The sequence below is a fragment of the Branchiostoma lanceolatum genome, chromosome 8 (assembly GCF_035083965.1).
Source record: "Branchiostoma lanceolatum isolate klBraLanc5 chromosome 8, klBraLanc5.hap2, whole genome shotgun sequence".
In the NCBI taxonomy this organism is placed as follows: Eukaryota; Metazoa; Chordata; class Leptocardii; order Amphioxiformes; family Branchiostomatidae; genus Branchiostoma; species Branchiostoma lanceolatum.
In genome coordinates, this window is record NC_089729.1 from 18,305,577 (window position 1) to 18,330,197 (window position 24,621).

At 40.3% G+C, this 24,621-nt stretch overlaps 3 protein-coding genes across 3 annotated transcripts; all 3 read right to left on the reverse strand.

The window, feature by feature from the left end:
• Nucleotides 1-183: 183 nt before the first annotated feature.
• Nucleotides 184-12,511, reverse strand: LOC136439531 (neurogenic locus notch homolog protein 1-like). Its single transcript, XM_066434949.1, has 20 exons — nucleotides 12,433-12,511; nucleotides 11,796-11,987; nucleotides 11,448-11,642; nucleotides 10,802-11,053; nucleotides 10,275-10,523; nucleotides 9,648-9,839; nucleotides 8,774-9,259; nucleotides 8,417-8,578; nucleotides 7,945-8,106; nucleotides 7,624-7,785; nucleotides 6,769-6,972; nucleotides 5,464-6,399; nucleotides 4,101-5,241; nucleotides 3,578-3,711; nucleotides 2,984-3,209; nucleotides 2,583-2,776; nucleotides 1,714-1,911; nucleotides 912-1,145; nucleotides 294-464; nucleotides 184-200 (listed from the first exon to the last, which is right to left on the reverse strand). The coding sequence occupies exons 2-20, from the start codon at nucleotides 11,833-11,835 to the stop codon at nucleotides 184-186; spliced, it is 5,355 nt and encodes a 1,784-aa protein (XP_066291046.1). The 5' UTR covers nucleotides 11,836-11,987; nucleotides 12,433-12,511.
• Nucleotides 12,512-14,629: 2,118 nt separating this feature from the next.
• On the reverse strand, nucleotides 14,630-19,852 carry LOC136439532 (P-selectin-like). The gene is made up of 10 exons (XM_066434950.1): nucleotides 19,684-19,852; nucleotides 19,107-19,313; nucleotides 18,638-18,847; nucleotides 17,886-17,986; nucleotides 17,552-17,717; nucleotides 17,021-17,245; nucleotides 16,361-16,549; nucleotides 15,712-15,906; nucleotides 15,282-15,417; nucleotides 14,630-14,780 (listed from the first exon to the last, which is right to left on the reverse strand). The coding sequence occupies exons 1-10, from the start codon at nucleotides 19,850-19,852 to the stop codon at nucleotides 14,630-14,632; spliced, it is 1,749 nt and encodes a 582-aa protein (XP_066291047.1).
• Nucleotides 19,853-20,263: 411 nt separating this feature from the next.
• On the reverse strand, nucleotides 20,264-22,993 carry LOC136439533 (E-selectin-like). The gene is made up of 4 exons (XM_066434951.1): nucleotides 22,799-22,993; nucleotides 21,646-21,897; nucleotides 21,029-21,211; nucleotides 20,264-20,490 (listed from the first exon to the last, which is right to left on the reverse strand). Exons 1-4 carry the CDS (start codon nucleotides 22,833-22,835, stop codon nucleotides 20,264-20,266), a joined length of 699 nt encoding a protein of 232 aa, XP_066291048.1. The 5' UTR covers nucleotides 22,836-22,993.
• Between the last annotated feature and the right edge of the window lie 1,628 nt (nucleotides 22,994-24,621).

Sequence of the window (24,621 nt, forward strand, 5' to 3'; positions counted from 1 at the left end):
TCTAATATGGGTTTCACCCAGCGTCTATTGTTCCCATCATTTAATGGAATCTTGTTGAAAATGATGGCTAAAACAATGACCGTTCCGTCATTTTGAAAAAAAAATAGGCGCATGTCTAACAAAAAAAAGATAAGAAATAAGGGAATGAGAAAACCCGCCAATCAGTAGATGTATTATTCTTCTTTAAAAAAGTGTCTTACCTGCATTCACGTTGAATTCATAATATGGTTGAGATCATATAGTAATCAGAAATTGGTCCAAATTATAAAGAAAAACGAAATGATATATAATACCTGGGCATTTGTCTGTGTGGCAGGGTTGTTCCTGACTAGAAGGGCCCTCACACGGTTTCCCTCCTTCTGCTGGGGGAGGGTTGTTACACAAGCGCCGACGAGTATGTATCCCCCCACCACAAGTCTGTGTGCACGGGCTCCAATCTAGCCACGGACTCCATCTGCCATCACCTATGTGAGGAAAATAATATAGGAAATTGGGGAAACGCTCTAAAACTATGAACACCTAACAAACAAATATTTCGATTTATGAAAATGGAAATAGCTTTCTGATGAGTAGTTTTGTATACTAATCACCATCATAGTAAGTAAATGAATAGCTATATCATTTGATCGTACTCTTTCAGGACGATCTATTCAGCGTTAATTGGCACAACTGTGGGCAACTAGCCCAGCTCCACTCTTTCAGGGCTCACTGCAGGATTCACAGACGAATTCCGTTGTATGGAACGGTGGGTTAACTAATCATACCTGTAGAAATGGCTGCGACATATACATGTAATTCTATCACGTTACAATATCAAATATACAAGATAATCTGAATCTTGAGTGAAAAAGCATTATTCTGTTTTTTGCAAGCCGGATCAGCTAATTGGCTAGTAAGTTAACTAAACTCACCGAGTTTTTCTTCACAGAATGTGCCATAGTATCTCTCGTCACACTGACAAGTGTAGTTGGTCTGGCCGCTATGGCAGGTGGCTCCATTCTGACAGAGGCTGACCACACAGAAGTCTATCGGCTGGTCACACTGCTGACCAGTGAAGCCAGGTGGGCAGTGGCATTCGTAAGACCAAGGCAGGTTAATGCAGGTACTGCCAGATGAGCAGGGGTTGCTTTCACACTCATTGAAATCTGAATCACAGGAAGCAAGGATACAGAAGTTAGATACACGTAACAGTGTTGTAGCTGTTATCTTCTTTAACAATGTGATTTCCTTAAGAAAAGACAAAAAGAAACAAAAGAACAAGCAATAGATTATGATACAGTCAAAACTGCCCAAGAAGACCACTCTGAGTACTGATAAAAAATGCTCTATGTGGACAGGTGTTCACTATATATATAGACAGGATTAACTATGCTTGAGTCAACACGAAAAATGACCTAAGGGACGACACCAAAACGTGGTGACCACCACATTATACAGTGGTATTCACTTGATTTTTATTTATTTATTTGAAATTATATTACCTCAAAATATACAAGTACTACAAACTATGATGATAATAATAACAATAACTTAATTGCAAATTCATACCCGAAGGACACGAGATAGAGATACTGGTATATATATAATACACAATAAGGAAATAAACACAAAGTAAAGTAAAGCAAATGTACAACTGACAGTTTTTTTTACCATGATAAGGAAGAATCATAAGAAGATATTTTTTATGCACATTCGATTTGAACAAAAAAGTACCATCACAACGGCTTGGTTCCTGCTCAGAAACTTGTCCATGCAATGACCACCTGAAGTCTGGCCAGGCCCTGATACTGTCAGCCGGCACATAACTGCATGATGACGCCATCTCCATGCGCTCTGTTCCACTCAGCGATTGCTCCCAAATGTAAAGTTGACTTATGTCTCCTGCAAAGGCATCCTCGGCCTGGAATCCTCCTAGATGTAAAAAAATTACATGAAACAGGTGATGCACTTTTTGAACAAATAACGTTTATTGCAAGTTCATGCATGCTCGTAGTCTAATTGCAGTTAAGCAAACTGCAACACGGAGAGGATGGGCAAACAATGATGAACAGTATAACATGTGACTAATCTAGTCTTAGCTGCTGACACTTAGTTCTACTTTATTGGGTTCGACTTTTTTTTCAGAGACAGTGAAAGACGAATGATCCCACTTTTCCTGTAATGTGTGGGTTTTGTGATGTTAAGAGGAGAGTAGTTTTCTTTTTGTCTGTAAACGTGGAGAAATTAGGCTGGAAAATCGTGGCCGCTTTAAACAGCTCATTTCTTCGGTGGTCGTAGAATGGGCAACTTGAGATACAATGTGTTTTGTCTTCATCGTGTTTGACATGCAATATTTACACTTTCTTTCGCACACAGAGAAGTTAAAAGCCAACCAAAATAGTTCATTCATTTGACTCCTGAACAGCAAATAAAATAATTTATTAAAACATCACCAATACTGCCACACAAACGCTCTCATACACTAAACTCACACACATGCATACACAGTCAAACACGTTCACATTCACAGCCACATAAAACATTCACACACAAAAATATACACGTGCAGTACCACACAACACACAGTCATTATGTGTACGTACCTCCCAATTGAGTCTGCATCTGTCCCAGCACAATGTATCCTCCAGGTGGAATCACATAATCCACTTGCACATCTCTTGTAGAAAACACCTCTTCACCATCCTTGTAGACAACCAGCGTACCTCGGTTTAGCCACTTGACTGCAAGATGATGCCACACAGAATCGGCTACCGTCACGCCAGTTGTCACCGATTCCCTAATATTGCATATTGATAACAACAACATAAATCTGGAATAAGCATCATCAGCCATGGTTAGTAATTAAGATTAAATGTAATATTTTCCACGTTTCTACAACAGATTATGCCAATATGCCAAAAATTTGACTTGCCAAACTACTCTCGAGCACATTTTCTGTTTTATTTTATTGTAAGAATAACATTTTATTGTAAGAATAACATACCCTCCGATAGTGACAATGACATTTCCAGGGTGGCTCAAGGAGAATGCATGCTCAAAATTGTCTCCTCTTTGAACTGCATACGAGATAATGGTTCCTCTTGCTTCGGAACTGCGGACCCATGCACCCATCCTTAGCACTTTCATACTGTCACGGATTCCATATGGTAGGATGGAATAGTCAGTTGTGCTTGATGAGGGAAAATGTAGATCATAGTCTGGAGAAAGCTCTAGAGGGACATAAATTTTAGGATCAAAATACAAAGTTAATTTTCATGAGTTAAGTTAAGAGAACAATCTGGTGCTTTTATCTTCTAAAGAATTGTGACATATCTACATGTATCTAGATAGATTCTATGCATGGAGTACGTTGCAATGTTTAGCAACAAATTTCAACAACAAACATTTTTTGTACAATGACCTTCATGGTTACTACTTATGTTACTATGGATGCATGATTTTTTAAAGTTTGTGTTTTTGACTTTGTATGCTTTTTAAAGGGGTCCTTGGAGCACATTCGCTCAGATAACTGAATCGATTTCTCTAAAGTTTATAGGTAAAAGAAAAAAAGTTTTAGTATCATGGCTTTCGTGCATACCTGTCTCACAATCCCTTCCAGTGAATCCTGGCTTGCAGGTGCATGTATAAGTGCCGATACCGTCATGGCACACTGAATTGTCACCACATGGACCACTGGCACACTCATCCACATTCACACTGCAGTTCGAGCCACTGTATGGAGTGAAAACATAAAATAGAATAGGCAACTGTTAAACTTAAGTCATGTTTTACACCGATTACTATGTTATACTTACATTTAGTAAAAAAACACACAAAATTGTAATCATTAAAAACTAAAACTTTTGATGTTCAGGTAAAACGTTCAATAACCCCCGATTAATGTCTTAATCGTTTCCTCCTCTTTGCTTAGTGCCATTCACATTGTAAAATAATCCATCTCCAAGCAGATCTATCGGTGGCAAATCAGTATTCAAAGGGCCAACCAGCATCAGAAAGACCACCGTAGGCCCACTGGTTGGCCCTCTGAATACTGCCTTGCCACTGATAGATATGCTTTAAGACTAGTACATATTACCAAACGCAATAGGCTCAGTACAAACCTGTAGCCGTCTTTGCACAGGCATGAGAATGAACCAATCCCGTCAATGCAAACTCCGCCGTTCTCACAACTTGATGTTTCGCAGTCATTGATGTTGTCTTGACATAATTCTCCCTGAAACCCCGTTGAGCATGTGCAATGGAAACCGGCTACCTCGTCTGTACAGGGCGCTCCATTTTGACATGGGTTTGGGTCGCATTCATTGGTCTCCTCTTCGCATCTCGCTCCTTCGTATCCATCCGTGCACCTGCAGATGTAGTGCCCTAGTCTGTCCTCACATGTCGCACCATTTCGGCAGTCGTGACCAAGGCATTCGTCAACTTCCTCTTCGCAGTAACTCCCTGTAAATGCCAGCGGGCACTCGCATTGGTAACCATTCAACACGTCCGCACAGTTTCCTCCGTTTCTGCACGGGTTGGGTGTGCAGTCATCTTGGTTGATTTGACAGTACTTGCCCGTCCACCCTTCAGTGCACGTGCAGTGGATGCCACCATCTTCTTTCTCCGCACATGTGCCACTGTTGTTACAAGGGTGACTGGAACACGAGACAGTACGAACCGAGCAGTTCTTCCCACGATAACTTGCTGGGCATTTGCATCGATAGTCATCTACCAAGTCGACACAAGTTCCATTGTGCTGACATGGAGCTGTTGTGCAGTCATCTTTATTTGCTTCACAGGTGCCCCCTTCCCATCCAGACGTGCAGTGACACGTAAAGCCGTTGAACACGTCCGTACAAATGGCTCCGTGTAGACAGGGGCTACTCAAACATTCATCGGCATCTTCACCGCAGTGCTCTCCACTATAGCCTTGTGCACATGGACATGAATAGCCATTTACTGAGTCTATGCAGGTCCCTCCGTTGAGGCACGGTATGGACGAACATTCATCCACATCGAACTCACAGGTCTTCCCATCGTAACCATCGTTACAGATACATTCGTACGACCCGAAGTTGTTAATGCAGGTGCCATTGTTTAGACAGGGAAATGTGTAACACTCATCTGTATCATTGGTACAATTCTCTCCTTCCAGCCCCTCTGGACAGATGCACGTGTAGGATGAGTTGGTGCTCTCGCAAATGGCATTGTTGAAGCAGGGCTCACTGGCACAGTTGTCAATTGGGCTTTCACAGAAGAAACCTACAGAAGTAGATGAAACAATGGGCAGGTGTTAATTCTCTATGCCGTAGAAATATCAACATCTAGAGTAAACCAAAAATGGATACATTGTTTCCATATCACTATAAAGCAGATTCTATTACCAGTTATAGATGGGTTTCTTTCCACACACAAAAGAGGAACAAATTGCACTTTCTGACCAAATGAAATGATGATGATATCACACTAAAAAAAAGTATGTACCTGTATATCCATGTGGGCAAACGCATGAATACGATGTTGCAATTGACGAGTCCTCCTCTTGACAGGTTGCTTCTTGGGCACACTGATTGTCAACACAGCTGCTCTGCAGTTGGTCACAGGTATCTCCGCCATACCTAGCCGTGCACACACACATGATGTTGCCGCTTTCCTGAACAGTGCAGGTTCCATTGTTGTTACATGGGGACAAGGCACATGCATCGATGACGTCCACACAGGTGGAGCCTGCTAAACCTTCAGGACACTCGCAGGAGAATCCGTTCTGACCGTCATGACAATTCCCTCCATTTGAGCACGGCTGTGATGTGCACTCATCGATGTCGTCCTCGCAGTGGAATCCTGCATATCCAGGACCACATGCACATGAGTAGGAACCGTCGTCAGAGAACGCGCATGTGCCACCGTTCTGGCAAGGCTGCCGTGTGCAGGCGTTCGCTACATCTTCGCAAAGTTCTCCCCCTCGATTTTCTGCACAAATGCACTTGAATTCTACCCCAAGGTCTACACAGGTACCGTTGTTGCGGCAAGGGTTGTCTTCACAGAGGTCTATGTCAGTTTGACACTCCGATCCTGAATAACCCGAGTGACAACTGCACTGATAACCATTGACCGCATCGATGCACGTGCCATGGTTCTGACAAGGCTGCGACAAACATTCGTCAAAGTCTGCATCGCAGGTTTTACCATGGAAACCGTCATCACACTGACAGACGAAATTTGAAATTTCGGCACTATTAATGCAGGTGCCACCGTTTCTACATGGGTTGTCGGCGCACCAGTTTGTCTGTTCTTCACAGTAGGTTCCTTCGTATCCCAATAAGCAGCTGCAGGTGTAACCATTGACTCTATCTTCACATGTACCGTTGTTTTGGCACGGGGATGATTCACATTCATCAATGTTGATGGCACACTCTGCCTCTGAAAAAGAAAGGTAACAGAAGTTACAACCTTAAACTTTATTGATCACCTGCTCTATTGACATTGACTGTACACAACCAGCAAGGGTACTTTGGAAAGCTGGTATTCAAGACTTATTTCTTCTCTTATATTGCCAAGCCCAATAGCAATTGTAATATCGGTAGTCTGCGCATACATACGTTAGTAACAAAACAAGTGACTTAAATTAGAATATTTTACTCATTTTGAATACAGATTGAAGAACAATTCTCCTGACCAAATGCAATTATGACAAAGAAAAAAACTAGGCTGAAAAGGGATAATACGTGTACTTCTTTAAACATTAAGTTTGTAACTGCTAATAACATTATGTTTAGCAACTGCTAATACCTGTAAAACCGTCAGTACAGTCACAGATGTAGGTGTTAATTCCATCCACACAGGTGGCATTGTTCAGACAGGGCTTTGAGCTGCAGTCGTCAATGTTGTTCTCACAGTTATCTCCCTCAAACCCAGTCAGGCAGGTGCAGCTAATTTTGCCAGATGTAAATATGCATGTGCCTCCATTGTCGCAGATGATGTTGTTGCACGGATCTATGTATAGCAGAAATAGAACATGTCACTCATTGTTTACTACGATATGATAATATAATTATGGTATAGAGTATCCAAAGCAGGGCTCGAAATAGGGCGCGTGTGCGCACCCAAAATTGGAGCTGTGCACTTCGTTTTTGACTGTGGGTGTACTGGTGCACCTAGATATTTCTGTAGGCTATAGGGTACACAAAGGTATGACTGTACACTTCCTCTTCTTGTACAGTAGTATACAGAATATTCTTGAAATGTAAGTATTAGAAAAAGCAATTTAATCTTTTATTGTACTTAGTATCAATTTTGAAGTTAGCTATGGAATTGCAGAATGATTGAACTTCGAGTGTTAAACGTTGTAATTATGTTTTGATGAAATTCAACTTCATTTCATGCATGTGGTGCACCCAAAATTATTTCCTTGCACCTACTTTTGTTGGATTGGGTGCACCAGTTTCCAAAAATTAATTTCGAGCCCTGCAAAGACATGGCAAACATTGTTTCATGCTAAATGCATAATGTTCAAATAAATTTCAAGGGAAAGGTATGAGTCATAAACAATTGAGACAAAACAACACAGGGAGAAAATCAGAATGAAAATCATATCGCATAAGAGATTGTGTTGTAGTTAATCTAAATGTAGTAACCACAATTTACCTTCACATTCATTACTATTAATTGAACCGTCGGTAACAGTTGTAAAGTGAGGTTCGCATGGCAGACATGTCGTCTTTCCAGTTGAAGGCTGGTACCTGCCTTTTGCACATGGCTGACAGGGTTGCACCCCAGTTCGTGAAAAGCTACCAGCAGTACAGGGCTCTAGAATGATAGAAACATGTTGGAAAACATATAGAAACATAATTGTTCTCTTAAAATCCTAATTATCCAGTATAATCTTTGAAAAGCTGAATGAGAAATAGTTTACTAATGTCAAATTTAATTTTATGTAATTTTACTATTAGTTTTATGAATACTAACCTTGGCAACTGGCAACAGATGATGCTCCAATGCTGGCCGTCATTGTGTCATTTGGACAGGGGATACACTGTGTTGATCCGTTCATGGACTGGTAGGTGTCTTTGGGACAGGGACTACATGGTTCAACCCCAGTTGTGCTATACTGCCCCAGAGGACACATCGCTGTTGAGGAAAGCAAAAAAGGAAAACATGTAATGCACAGATAGTCATAGATACACAAAGCATCTAGGAATCGTTTCACGGTGTGCATCAATTTTCAATAAGGCCTAGGTGCTAACGCATAATTTAAACATTGTGCTATACGAGATGTTGGCCTTCATACTTGTAATAACACTGGCCCTAAATCCCCCCATTCGTCTTGATGAAGGATTAAAAACCTTGCAATGCATTTTCCTACTTTCCTACTAGATGTTTTTTTTTATATTGACAAATATCATTTGTAAGTGACCATCAATACGATGTGTGGACTTACGTAAGCACTTGGTGAGGTTCCTTGCCTCCTCCCTGATTGTTGTGAAGCCTTCAGGACAGGGAATGCACGAAGTTTGACCAAACTGGTTCTGGTAAGTTCCCACAGGACATCTCACACAATCGTCCTGGTCTCCGTCATAGTATCGTCCAGTCCCACAGCCAACTGTGGAATAAGATATTTCATGTTAGATATATAACGTTAGGGTATTTGAACGTGAACTACACTATAAAAAAACACAGATCTTTAGAGAATTCAGCAAAGCCAGTTACATATAACTTTTTTGGCTTATAAATTAGTACTGAGACCTTTTTATCTTATCGTTTGTGGCTTCATGTACAGAACACAAAGCATACTTACTACATTTCAGTGAGCTGTAGTTGGGCTCATATCCATAGTCACAAGCCAGATAAGACCAGTCGTCGTGCCAAAATGACGTATCATCAACCTCTGTCAGCAGTGCCGGCACATTTAATGACTCTCCATGAGTTTCGAGCACTGTTGAGAAATTGTTGGCAATTTCTATCAATTTTTCATCTGATGCGAGCCAATCATCCTCGGCCAGCACGCCATCAGGCTGAATGCTCAAATCAATTTGGAAGTTGAACTTGATTGTAATGACATGCGTGTGGGTTGATCTGCGTCGCCGGCGTTTCCCAGATATGGGTCCGCAGGTGATTTCGACGCCGTCCACCGAACAGCCTTCGGCCAAAGTGCAGAAGCCACTCTCTGTAACCAACTGCACAAAGGCTGCAGCTATGTTGTCCTTAGTGTGCTGTTCCGTACAATCTCCAGAGTAGTACTGAAGCTCGGACGGAAGCTGGTTTGCTCTTGGGTATCTTCCAGCTGAAAGATACAAAATAACATTTGTTGCAAATCTATAAAGATCATCTCAGCCACCAAGTCCAATGGAACAGGTGACAATCAACTATTACAGAGGACATCATGAAAGTTGAAATGAACATTGTAAGCTATCTACATGTGCATGGTATGTACCTCTAGTTTACACCAGGGCCTGCATTGCACTTATTTTCAGTATTCATCCCCCAATTTTGATTTGTACCACTAGCTTGTTTCTGTATGACTGACCGCTCCATTGTCAGGAGCAGTATCACTTGAATATTATTGCACATGAGTGTTATATTTTTAAATATCTTAATGTTATTGATTTTGGTATGTATAATCATAGCATTGGTTTCTTTAAGCTTAGATCTGAAATATGATAATGTTATACCTGTACAGTCTGGAACGTTGTCATGGGGAGTCCAGATGCCATCATTTCTGCAGAGGTACAACCTTTCACCTGTTTGTCCTCTTGGTATGTCAAATGCAGCATTGCACAAGAGTGTACAGGTCGTTTGATCTCCCCAGCCAGCACAGGACAACGCCCCATTCTGTGGTGCATTCAAATCTGTGCATTGAACCGCTTAAATGGAAAAACAAACAATCCGTACAATATTAATATTATTACCATTGACACATATAATGTCAAGATTCAAAGTAGCATGGTAAATTCACTATCTGACGATTATACTTAGAATCTTAAATTGAGTATCATTTTAACAATGCACTCTTTTTAATGTTAAGCTTATTGGCCTCAATGTACATTAGTAGTGCAATGATATATGAAACCCACATATAACAGAAAAAGTGGGATTATTTGTCTTTCACTGTCTCGGGAAAAGAAGCCGAACCCAGTAAGTTAGAACTTAGTGACAGTAGTTAAGACTAGAGTAGTCATATGTTATATTGTTCATCATTGTCCGTCCGTCCAATCCATGTTACATGTACATGTATTTGTACTTGCAATTAGCCTACGGGCAGGAATCTGCAATAAACTTTCATTATAAAGCGATTGTACCTGTCAAAGTTATCCTGAAAGAACACACAGCACTTTTCCCATTGTCAGGATTGGTAGCGGTGTAGGTGACGAAATGGTCCCCGAGGGTAAAAGTAGAGCTTGAAAACGTTGCTGGGTCTGGGACAATGATTAGGGCGTCGTCTGTGAGTTCTTCAAAGACTGGAGGATCCCAGCTAACAAGTGTGTCTGCTGTTGTAGTCGTCAGGGCTATGTCGTCTGGGCAAGACCTGACAACAGGGACCAGTTCATCTGCGAACAGAGGATATAATACTGGTTATTGTTAATCGCTTGTAATCAGCAACATGTGTGGCAAACTAGTTGTGATTTACCAACCAGACGTAAAAACAAAAGTCTGAACATTGCTTCTTAATTCACCATATCAAGTTTAATGTAAATCCAAGGAAAACTACATTGTATGTGGTAAAAACAAGCCTGCTACTGTAATTCGTAAGTTGGATAACGATTGCTGACAGTGTCAACATATTTTTACAATACAGTTAAGAGAGACTCAAATTGTTGTCAGTCACCTTGAATGTAGATGTGAAATCGGCACTCCACAGAATTGTTATCCGCATCATAGAACGTGTAAATGACTTCAGTGTCTTGGCTGAAGTTGTGAGGAGGTTCAATCCCTGCTGGAGTCACGACCACCCTCAGCTGCCCAGGTGCATTATCTACGGCAGTAGGCACAACCCAGCTGATGGACGTAGTGGGGGTTGTTCCTTCAAGAACCCCACTTTGTGGTCCAGGGCAGCTCAGAAGGTGTGGGGAGGTTACATCTGGGAAATGTTTTTAAACTCAGAATGTCATGATCATGTTCTTGCTGATTTGTCGCGTTCACTGATATTACAATCAACTCATGACCTCCACATGTAAATAACCATTCATTACAAAACATACGATAACAATAAGAGATTTCAGACGTATCTCTCTATCTAACGCACACACAGTACTTTATCATTTAGGGTAAAATAACGATGACAAATAGGGCACTCCTACGTACAAAGCAAAGCAAAGCAAAGAACCTAACACATGTAATATGATGCTGTTCATGCTTAGCCTGGTTTTATCATTTATACATGGTTCATGGAACAATCAATTGCTGCCGTTCTCCGAAATGTAGCGTCTCTGATACAACATGTATACCTTTGCAAAATAAATAGATAAACATACCTTTGCATTCTGGTGTAGTGGTATCACCGCTCCAAGTTCCACTGGACGTACATGTCAATGCTCCCACATCGGGGTCCAGGGAATACCCATTTCGGCAGAAGTATTGGCACGCTGTACCATACGTTGGCATAGTAGTGCAGAAGGATGGATACAGATCACCGTTCGCAGGCGGAGTCAGGCCGCTGCATGTTGCAACTTCAAAGAGAAAAAAAAATCACACTGTTTGTGGTGATGGCACAAGAATGTTATCAGAATAGATTGCACAGAAAGTTCAGTTAATCAAATAAGATATTTTAAGATGTTTATGAAGATTAGAATAATGATAGCCAGATTATCATGACTGCATACTTGCGCAGTAAGGCTGCGATTCTCTTTCCCAGTACATCATTGTGCCGTCGAATTCACAGGTGGCATTGCTCGATCCAGACAGTTGGTACCCTGTGGCGCATGCCACCTGGCAAGTAGTGCCGTAGCTGTTGTCACAGATTCTACTGGTGAACTGAGCGTAGACGGGAGGCTGAAGCTGCTGGCATCGCCTCACTAAAACAAAATGCAAAAAAAACAACAACATTATAATATTTTATAAATATTGGCAGTAAATAAGATACTAAGTAGTGCTGTTGAATCAGATGCTCTATTCATTTCTCGTGTTTCCGTTGAATTTATCTCAGCAATTCAGCCTCACAGCTGCTAATGAGATCATTGAAATAAACCAGTCTTATTATCTGATGGTCCCTAATGGTAGACTGTACAATCCAATTATTTTTATGTCGAACATGTTTGAAAAGAAAAACTAATTGTTTGAAAGAACCTGCTAAATATGTATTGTTGACACTAATGTATATTTCCCTAAGTGATACCCCATAATAGAGGTGGTTAAAGTGTACAAAAAACAAAAAAAAGCATACTAATGTTTACCTTTGAAGCCATACCATTGTACATATACTATGTCATCCTAAAAGCATCAAACTATAAAACTCCTCACCATCAACTTTTAAAGTGAACTCGCATGTCTGTTGGTTGCCTGCTTCATCCGTTGCCACGTACACAATGGCATGTTCCCCAACAGAAAATACGCGAGGGCAAATGTTGGAGGTTAGTGTAGGGGTGGTCTCAGAGTTGTCCTCTGCCACTGGTAGGGTCCAGTTGACATATGTTGTAGTATTTCCTCTGTCAGCATATATGTTGATGTCTCGGGGGCAGTAGGTGAACCTTGGTGACTCAATGTCTGCAATAAGGAAAATGTATCCCCTGGTCAATAGATAGTATCTTGTAACTTTACCTTGCAAGGAATTGATCAGTCTGGGTTATACCAATGTTTGATTGTAATCAGTTAATGAAGAAATGATTTTGAATCATATGTCTAGCTGTAAGTTGGCCAAATCAGAGGAACTGCCATTGACCTGAATGGTGAATGGTGTATGGTGCTATGAAGAAATATTTTCAATTATTCTCACCTTGCGCCTATGAAGCGATTTAAATGTAGAGAAAGCTAACAACAATACACAATTGAATTACAGGTATTTTGTTAATCAAGAATTCTTCATGGACCATAATTTCCAACCAAAAGATACGAAAGATGTTGGCATGGTTTCCAGCCTCTCGGAACAAATATTTCAAATGTTATTTTTATAGATGGCCTTTCTGTAGCCAGTAGCATTCATCATTCAAAAGTGACAACACGTATTAAAGTAGATAACATTGATTTTCCACACCAAATGTTGACTGTAAAACTTACCAATGCATGTCAGATTACTGTTATCCCTTGTCCATTGTCCATTCCCCAGGCAGGTTGTGAACTCATGACCTGCAGGCTGTAGTCTGTACCCGCTCCTTGTGCAGGTGTGAATACAGGTATCCAGGTAGGATGGACTAGACGTACAGGAAGCAGGAACAGTCTGATACACGGCAGATGCGGGCAGCGGTGAGCAGGTCCGCTCTGGATTGACCAAAAAAATCTAAATCAATCCAAAGAAGTTGTCTTCCATCTTTCAACTTCCTTCGTTTTCTTTTCTAAACATTTTTCTTTGTCAAATAAATGTTTTTGCTTTGATTACATGTTCACAGAAGAATGTATTTGGTAACTCAAGCACATAATTGTTTAAAGACATCAAAAATTTTAGAGAATCAAGTCAGTAAAAATGTACTGGTGATACAGGGAGAATAAGAAAAAAACTGGAAATACTAAAATACAAACCTTCACAGCTGAATTCTTGAGGGTCTCCGCTCCAGCTTCTGTTTGCTAAGCAGCGAACCTTACTTTCCCCCACACCAGCGTGCCCGTACGGACAGTATAACTGGCAGGTTGTGCCATATCTCTCTGACTGTGGAGCCTCGGAGAAGCAGCCAGATTTGATGACAGCTGCCTTTGTTTGGACTGCTGGGCATGTGATGGCTGGAATGACAAAAGATAATGAAGTAACGTTACTTTCAATTTTGGATATATTTGTATACTTCAACCAGTTCTTCATTCGATTTTACTTACAGTAATTCACACATACATTGTCGTCGTCCCTGATCAGGACCTCAACCTATATGTGTTCATGAGAGACACTTGCAGCAAACAGAACTCTTTGGAAACAGGACGTTAAGAATGGTTTACAACTGAGGGAACAAAATAGACTTGACTCAGAAAGACGCTTAAAAAGCGTTAAAACAAACAATAAATACATTGTGTGAAATCTGTACTATTCATAGTCTTGCGGGACTGATGAATGCCTACTACTATGCCCGTCATTACATCTAAAAGTAAATAAATCACCTCTATTCTATTACTCTAGTGAAAGCCCTTACCTTCACAGGTTGTTTCATTTCCTGACCAAAAGCTTGTTCCGAACTCATCAAGCTCGCATGTATGGGTGTCGGGACCGTTGAGAACGTAGCCCTCGTTACACTTGAAGCTGCAGGATGACCCTAGTGGTGTGTCCACCGGGCAGCTGTCGTACGACCCCCACAGTGGGGCAGGCAGACGCCGACATCTGTGTACTGAAATATAGATAGAAATCATTCATCGTGCATCTGCATGGAATTAATATTTTCTTATGGAGAGCTTTGTATTTCAGAAGCTTCGCACAGCACCATGTTTTAATTAAGATTGTTTTCCAATCTGATAATCGACCTCCTTCGATAAAGGTCCACACACTTTTGATGAAAAGAGCCATCCGCAAGACATTTAAAAAGATTTACAAGAGATGGCAACAAACGAGAAACCTACTATTGACACGAATGTAGACAACGCATTGTCGCGCCAAGCCGGTCGCATCCATGGCTGTGTATGTTATCCTCGTGGTTCCTTCGGGGAAGGTACTGCCAGGCCCCAAGTTTTCTGGATTTCTACAAAATAACGTTAAATAGAAATGTAGGTAAATTCCTTCTTACAAATTTGTCAATGGTGCTTTTAGGGTTAATACACACCAAGCTATGTGTTACGTATATCATATATGGTAAACTTCATATTTCAAATTATCATTCTTTTTTAATGGCAACCACTCGTATTATTTTTATTCGAATTAAGATACATAGTACAGATACATAGTACAGATACAAATACAGATCGAGGATGGTGATCGTGTCAATTGACACGGTAGCCTTCGCGTGAATTTGTTTAAGGTGGATGACAGGTTGCGAATCTGAAACCCAGACACTCTGGGCATCTGCCTTCTCCAGCGGCATCAATTATAGACAAACAATAATCAAGTAATGGCATTTCAGATAATTCTGTTTTATGGTTGATTAACTGACAGTCAATGATCAAATCTTTCTACAAAAGCATTCAGAATAACGGTTTTCTATTCATAAAGAAGTTTGAGTAGTCATGGAATGTTATTCACTCACTTCAGCATGCTAACATTTCCAGAGTTGTCAGTTGCCACTGGCTCCATGTATGGTACTTCAGCTGTGGTTGTGCCACTTCTGGCATTGTAATCAATGTACTGTGGACAGGGTACTGTGAACTGAGGTGCCTCTTGATCTGAAAGTTACAAACGTGGCCGGAAAAAAATCACCATAATAATCAAGTTTGGATTGGCTGAAAATAAATGTTTTGTTAGCTTATGCTATTCAACACCTAAAACATCAGAACAACATTTACGTCAATAAAATGTTTATACTTAGATGGTAAATTCTCCTTAAGGATTGTGTATCATTTTAGGACAGATAGATGACCAGTAATTAGCTATTGTCCATACGATAAAGAGGCAAATTTAATGTTCATGACAATACTTACACGTATTCAATCAAATTCAAAAAGCCGTTTTGGATGTACCTTTACAGCTGGTGTTCCGTACATCACTCCATGTGCCGTCAGAAAGGCACTGCTTGAAGATGGGCCCTTGTACCAAGAAGCCATTGTTACAGGAGAACCTGCACAGGGTGCCATAGGGGAGTGAGGTGCTGTTGCCGCACTGTGATGGGCTGACCTGTCCGTTCGTCAAGGAGAAAGATGCGCTGCAGAAAACCTCTGTGGGGATTCACACAAACAACGCACGTGAATGCCATAAGTCTTTTTGTCACGGGTATCTCATGCTTAATAACTAAGAATACATTGATGAAGGTTAGACATCCAGGTAATAAGATACGCCAAAAATAATTACTCAAGCAACTGGATAAGATTTTCAAAATCTTATCCAGTTGCTTGAGTGATTATTTTTGGCGTAACTAAGAATACAATTTTATGTGAATTAAACATAAGTGCAAACGGATTTGCTGTGTGCATGTCTTCATTGGCCATTGGACGACTTTTTATTAAGAGCGTCATTTCATAGCTTTATGTGGATACATCAGAGATGTGTCTATCGAAAACATTTTCGATCATCAAAAATATTAGAAAGGCAAGATTAAAATATATAGATAGATTCACCTCGGACATTTTTACATTGTTTAGTGTTACGAAATCGATACTAAGAGTTACCTACCTTCACATGCGAAAGAAGGTACTGTCCAAGATCCATCCGCTTGGCAGCGACTGTTGACTGACACTTTACCACTTGGACTCTTGTGGCCACTATTACATTGGAACTGGCAGATAGACTTGTAGCCCGTTACTTTGGAAGAGCATCCTGACACATAGCCATTTGGAACATCAGGAACAGTGCATTGATTTGCTGTGAAAGAAAAAGCAGAAAATCATCTATTTCATAGCATTCATAAGCTGTGATATTGTACTGTTTGAAAACACCCACACTGTTATGTATAAACCATTCTGCTTTAGGAAGCCCCAAGTACAGTAATCATTCCCAATAATGTGTTTTCTGTCCAGGAAACATACTGTGATAAACATAGTTCAGCATGTTATAAGGAGCATTGGGTCAAATGAATGAAAGACAACATGGATATTTTGTAATTGTGCTATATTAGGTATTCCATAAAATACTTGTGTCTGCAACACATGGCCACGTCCATTGATTATTCTCATAATCCCTACTGTCAACATTTCAATGTCACTATTGTTAATTATTTTGCTTTGTGTGATGTTGCCTTTCTATCCATCTAAAAATAGCTCGATAAACCAGTACTAGTGATGAATGTAGCATAACGTAGCGATTTCGTATCAAATTAGTTTCATAGCTACTCACGTTCACAGATGCCAACAGTTCCTTCCCAAATACCAATCGTTGTTGAGTCACTGTTTCTGGTGCAATTAAGGAGCGCATCTTTCGTGTCAGTCATGTGGTACCCACTGTTGCATGACTGTCTACACTGGGATCCATACACGGCACTGCTACAGCTGACTTTACCAACCACGAGGTCCAACTTCCCAAAGGGTGGGGATGGTGGGAGAAGTACTGGGCATCTGGTCACTGTGTAAAGAAAGGAGAGAGAAAACTGAATCAGATTTAATCATCACCAGTATCATTATGTAAAACATTTTATCTCGTGCAAAGACGATGAAATGTTTAGTTCATTTTCGTTGATATCTAACTCTTGAAAGAAGTCGGCACAACCAATAGAAGACTTTATGGATGTATCCACAAATATTGTAACATTACCTGCTGAACAAAGATAGTAAAGATACACACTCCTAAATTTAAATTGTATGAGTGAATTGTATGTTTGTAAGATCATAAAGGCAACTTGCTGTATTTCATGTATGTTCAGCAAAATACCTTGGACAGTGATTTTGAAGCTACAGGTGGAAGTTAGGCCGGCTTCATCTACAGCTCCATATTCAAGGATGTGGACGCCCTCTGAGAGGATTTGCGGTTTTTCTGTTACCACTTTTGCATTGATCTTTGATAAAGTTGCATAATGTGTCAGTCCACGATCGGTCGCCTGCAGAAATGCATAAAATTACATGTTAGTAACATTCAACATCAGACTTACATGTAATTGAAACATATACTATGAAATTTTACATGATGTAGTTACGAGAATCTTTTTTGGCCTTTCCAATTGAAAACTAAGAGACAAAGTGTAATCAATAAAGGCTGATGCCCGCACTTCAACTGGTTCCCATGACCAATCTGGATCGTGCGATATCCTTCTCTGTTCTGTGAAGTACAGTTGATCATCTGGGCAGTACAGCAGTGGACTGCTGATGTCTGAAAACAACAACAACATTTATTTATTTATTTATTTACTAAAATATATTTTGGATGGTTCGTGTTTACGCTTAAGGCCCAGTGTTTCTCCCCTATCTCTTGACCCTCTTCTAAATCTGTTAAGTTCTACCATGATTGGATATAAATGCATACCACATATACTATTGGAAAAACTTCTCCTTTGATTGTTGACGATCAAGGGAACCAGCAGGAGTCTGGTTTCTTCGAACATGTGTTGAGCAAAAGCATTACATCCATACCATGCTCTGGCATCAGTTCTTGCATTGATAGATATTTACTTATCATTTGCAAGTTTGTACCTGCAGATATTCGTATACCGAGTATACAGGGGTTTATAGAACTAACAATTAAAGTTCTGCTTATCTGTATTGTTAAAGAAATCATTCTGCAACAAGTTTAAACTGTAATTTCTGACACAAAAATTGGCCTTACCCAAGTTTTCGACTGTACAACACCAGGTTTTATCAAGGAGTGAGCAGTCCACCGCTGGGATGTGGTGTTGTACATTCAAAAATTTGGCGAAGTCCAATTTTTGTGTTGGAAATTACAGTTTAAACTTGTTGCAGAATGATTTCTACCGACACAGATGATCTTTCAAGCTAACAATGAAAGTTGTTTGTTTTGCCTTACCTTCACATTGTAGTTCACTACCATCCCAGGTTGCCATCTCTGTGCAGGTGCGCCTGAGTGTCCCCCCGGTGACAGTGAAGCCTTCGTCACAGGCCATGCTGCAGACGGTGCTGTACTTCTGAACAGTGGTCAGATCGGTTTCCTCACTGTCATACTGACACCTTTCTATCGATCCATTTCCTGGCCTCTCTGGAGCTGGACATTTCACAACTGTAAAAGAAAGCAAAAGGTTAGCTCGCTAGATTGCTTTAAAATGTTGCCTCAATTTTGTCCAGGTCCATCATGCATGCTTAATTTCACCATGTGCTAAATTACTAAAGTGACTGTACATATTTTCTTAAATAAACCCGACAGAAAGTCAGTCACTCAAAAGGCAAGGTCTTAAAAAAAGACCTTTCTTGGACTTTTTAGCACATTCATCAACACAACTTGCTACACTTATTTCGAAAGTAATAGAGCTTGAACTCACTTTCACAGGAGGCAAATTTGTCGTCGTCCCACTCTCCTTGTGTCGCATTCTTGCTGTCCTCACAGGTGACCTGAGCATGTTCTTTTGGTAGATAACCAGTCAGACAGGATAGCACACATGTTGTTCCGTAGTATTCTTCTTCATTGGGGCAGCCACTTTTGACGCCATGTGTTGGTGTGGGAAGCTCACTAGCATGACACGTTTTCGCTGCAAGTAAAATGGCACCGCTTTAGACACAAATTAGATATCTTGCTCATTTGCTGAAAAGCAGGGCACGTGTGTTGGCTGACCTTGACAAAATTGAGACCAACTAGCCCAGGACGTCGGGGAACAGGCCCAGGATTCCCAGAACATCAAGGAAGACAGAGGTGCTTAGAGAAATAGAATGGACTAAGTCAGGACAATCAACACGGCATTGATGCTGCTGTAATCGATACATACATATTCAATTTTATATACTTTGCATTCAATTCAATGACCTTTGACGAATCATAAAACTATTTTGTATCTATTGTGTCAATCAAAATATAATCCAGGACAGACAAAAGTTATACACGTACGAGTCGGTACGACTAACCTATGCAGAATGGCGTCGGGTGCTCCCATCTTCCCTCTACCAAGCAATTATTCGTGTCTGATCCACTGAGCCGATAGCCTTCATCACAGGAAAAGTGGCATTCAGTTCCAAATGGAACCTCCTGTCCATCACATTCGTCATTGATGCTGCCGTGATTTGGAGAGTACATCGCTGGGCAAGTCCTCACTGTTTACAAAGAGGGCAAAACTCGTAAAGAGTCATAAAGAATCAAGAAATGTATCAGCAGGCTGGCTGTACTTTATCTAGTCAAATATGACTCAAGTATTGACATGTCTACGTTAATAGTTCCCATACAGGGTGCTTTATCGCTAGCAAGCCTCAAGATATGAGACAGGAAGGGCCTCCAGCACCGAGCACTAACTAAATAATTATTTGTAAGTAGGGTGAGCCTTATTTTGGAAGGAAGCTGTATATAGAGCATTATAATGAGACGATAGTCGTGGCATATGGACATATGAACATACAATTAAAGTGCATTAACTGTCAACGGTAGCTGCTGGCTTTATTGATATCAAATCGATTGTAAATACAGCGGCGGTAGCGTGAATTGCATTTCATGCTAGTGGAACACAAATGAGCAGCGCTTACCAAGACAAGTTGAATTTACATTGTCCCATACTCCCTCTTCTACACCGACGTCAGATGCAAAGCACCTTGCCGTGGAAGGACCCAGCAGATCATAGCCAGGAGCACAGCTGATCTGACAAAACTCCCCAAATGCTGCATCTGTACATCCATGAAGTCCTTCGCCATTTTCTGGCACAGAATAGTCAGGGCACGATAAAGCTGTGGGAAATACGTGTACATTAGGGAAAGTCAATGTTGTGATGCCCGTGACTCGTAATGATAGTAAATTTTAGAGTCCATTTAAAGTCACCAAAAGGGTTTTAAAATGATATTTGTAATAATTTTGAAAAATTTCTAATAAAAAGAATATCTGACTGACAATAGTTCTAAATTTTTTGTCAAAGATTGAATATAAAAATATTAATCTATTTGAATTCAATTAGATAATTTACCAATATTTTGAAAGTAACTGCACAAACATCTCTTTATTTAAAATCATTTCTAAACATCCGTGTGATTCTTTCACTTTTAGAAATACTCATAAAAACTATTGGAAATCTTAAGATTCTACATCATGAATATTTCTATTTTACAAAACTTTACAAATATTTATTATATATTTATCTGAAAACACATTCAAAACATTTCAAAAGTATCAAATCTCTTTTGAAAATATTTCTAAATAATGACAATAACAACCCTTGCGGTGACTTGGAATGGACTCTATAACATTTGAATGGTGAAATAGAAAGCTTACCGTTGCAAGAGGGAACATCTCCTTGCCACAGTCCAGTCTCCTGGCATTCTGTGTCCTCCTGCCCACTCAGCCCGTACCCCAACGAACACTGAAAGGAGCACGTTGAGCCCCAAATAAACTGATTATCGTCACACTCAAAGGTACCCATGGGTAGGTACAGTTGGTTGAGACTGCAGGAGACCACTGGGGAAGGCAAGAAAAGTTAATTTTTAACTTCTAAATACAGGTATCGATATGAACATATCGTTAGCAAGCTTGCACTGTGAATGTCTTTGCAATTAGGCGCAAAAATATGACTTTATTTAGAGCATCTCCCTATTGCACATTTATTGACTATTGACTATTGACATAACAGAAAGAGTCTTTTGTCTGTAAGTTCTATTTGTAAACAATGTAAATAAAAATAAATAAACTAAAAGTCCAGAGTCAATGTGGGCGCACACAAACCCTTCCAGAAGGTGTCTTGTCTCAGGATTTGAAGGCATTGACAGTCTCAGCTGCTACCACGTCCGCTGGAAGACTGTTCCAGAGGTTAATTGTCCTGACAGTAAAGAAGTTATATCTCTTTGACTTCTTGGCTAGGGGTTTGGCGATATTGTAGGAATGTAGCCATGTACCTTCTACTCTGACGCCAAAGATGCAGTCTGCAGTTTGCCCAGCACTGTCAGTAGCCTCGTATCTGATGTCATAGTAGCCTGCTGAACGGTGTTGCTTGTTTACGATGTTTGTTGTCTGTACAGGTGTTATTAGCTCCCCTGAGTTGTCACTTGCGGTTGGTTCGTCCCAGGACACCAATGCAGTTGTTTTTCCCTCAGCTGCACGGATCGTCTCGATGCCAGTAGGGCAGGTCAGTTGAGGAGCTTGTGTATCTAGTGATGGAATTGGCAGTGTAATATGGTACATTTCAATATCATATATGATGTAGGGTCGTGTGGTGCAACGGCAGGTTTTCGACTCAGAACCCAGGGGTCACGGGTTCGAATCTGTACGATCTTGTGCCCTTGGAGCACGACTTTCCCCACCCCACCCAATTGTAAAAAATGGGTACAATAGACGCCTGTGTCCCACGTGTATTGCGCTGTTGCAATTTCAATAAAATCTAAAATCCAAATTATATGATGTCCTTTGGATGTCATTGAACTTTAAAAATCGTAGTAATCGTTCATACTGATTGGTCCAAGGAAAACTGACTAGGTTTAACCACATTCAGCAGGCAGCGTGTATAACCCTACATAAGATACACACAGAATCGAATTTTTAACCATTTCTAAATGCAAACATGTGTAGAGGATTCGGAAACATTTGTATTTACTAAAATCACTAAATGTCTTGCTGATCATAACACACTAGACATTGAGAGTGATATGCTGCCGTGGTTATTCTGTTCATAAAGGTTTGAGGCTTGTTATACATGAAATGAATCTCCAAGCACACACTATAATAAGATACCCAATTATTTGTGCACTGGATAGATACTTCCAGGATTTAGAACATATGAACAGAAATGTTAACATGTAAAACACATTCCTATTTGGTCACGGCTTATCTTTAATCTGTGGAATCATTGGCATATAAGGGGATTAAATATAATATAATGGAATTTTCAGGAATAAAGTATAAAATGTATATCACACAACCACAATGGTAGCATCATCTGCAGTAAGGGGATTATACTACGTTTCTATAACCTTATGGGCCTGCAGTGAATATTATCGAAAAAAAAAAAACTTGAAGGAAGATGTTCATAATGATGAAGTTCCATCCACACACCTTTGCAAGTCGGTGACTCATTCGGAACCCAGATCATGTCACCATCTGCATCTGTGGTGCACAGTTGTGAATGTGACCCGCTGATGGTGTACCCATCATCACAGCTAAACGTACATACGCTGTTGTACTCTCGTCCTCTTGAGCAGGCATGGCTTCCATGTTCCGGGGCACTTGGTGTGGCTGAACAGGTTTTAACTAAACGATAATAAGGAAGATATTTCATGGGCATACAAACGCCAATCTAATCCATGTGCATGGTAATGATTTATCTGCCATGTGCTCAATTACAATTACTTTGCTTCACACTCAAATATATAACTACAGACGACTTGTTGCCTATATGTATGGATTTTAGTAAATTATGGAATTGATAAATTGTCGTGATTGCTTTAGATTTGCTGTATTATAGACAAAATGCACGAATGTTTTTGTTTAATACAACAAAAACATTGTCAAACATACAGTTGACCACAGCACGAAAACTAGACATTTCTTACTTGAACAGTTTGGGATGTCCCCACTCCAAATAGCATTGGCCTCACAGGTGACTGCGGCAGGGTTAGATGCTTGGTACCCCGTTATGCAGTACAGTGTACAGGTTGATCCATGGATGTAGGACTCTTCAGCTCCAGTACAGTCAAATGTCCCATACTGGTCATATGGGATTTCTAAGCATTCGGGAACTGCATTTAGGGAAAGAAAAGTCCTTGGTCAATAAAGTTGAAATATATTCACATTCATTTCATAAATGTACTGTTTCTACAATCATTTTTACAGAGACAAAGGCAAAACTGTTGTGCTAATAGATTTGTGTTTAGCGTGTGCTACTCAACGTTTAATACCAATGTACGTGTCAATAAAATAAGTAAGTTTTGGCCTTTAGCATAGCCTCTTATCCTGACAGAAAGCTTTGAAATGAAGGTTGAAAATCTTTAAGATATCTAGAACTATTTCGGTAGGTATCGTACTCTTAACCGAAAACATATATAGCTATTTCTCTTACCGGTGACTGTCACGGTAAATTCACACCGTGCAGTGTTTCCTCCACCATCGGTGTAACTGTACGATAGTTCAGTTGTGCCTCTCTCGAAACGAGAGCTGGGTGGAAGCCCAGTGAGCAATGCTTCTGGATGAACGGTTTGCTCTTCTGCATTCTTGTCATCTGCCTTGATTGGGTGATCCCAAGAAGACTTGTCTATCTTAACGCTTTTTCTCCCACGCTCAGCTGTGTTCGTTATGTCTCCTGGGCAACTAAGACTTGGTGGGTAATCATCTGTACCAAGACATAAGTATAAACATTTCATTCGATGATATACTGTCTTCCCCAATCCACATTTATGTTGAGTGATCTACGCTGATAAGTTATGTAGATATCGTCTAGAAGGTGTATAGGAGTAGTAGGGTCGTACGCTCGCACCTAAAAAGTGCCTTTTGTTGGGTAGAGCTAAGTGCATGTTGTAATTGCCATAGACAGGGATTCCATTGTATGAGGTATTTCTAGATTGCCCAAATTGAAATAACTCATTAGCAAGACCTTAGATACCACAACATTTTATGTCGCAGGGTTATAGCTTGCAGGTTAAAACTTTTTAAATATAACATTCTTTGCGAAGGTAATAAAAGAATGAATTACATTGTCACGGCCAAATGTGTAATGAACATCAATCCAACTGTAGCTCAGTCTTTCTATTGAAACAACTCTCGATAGTGCGCTTACATACCTGTCAGTGTCTTATAAATTATTGTAGTTGTGCTACCTCCTCCGCAGAAAAACAAACAGCCTATGATTACTCCAACAACGACTCCTATTGGCCAAAACCTTT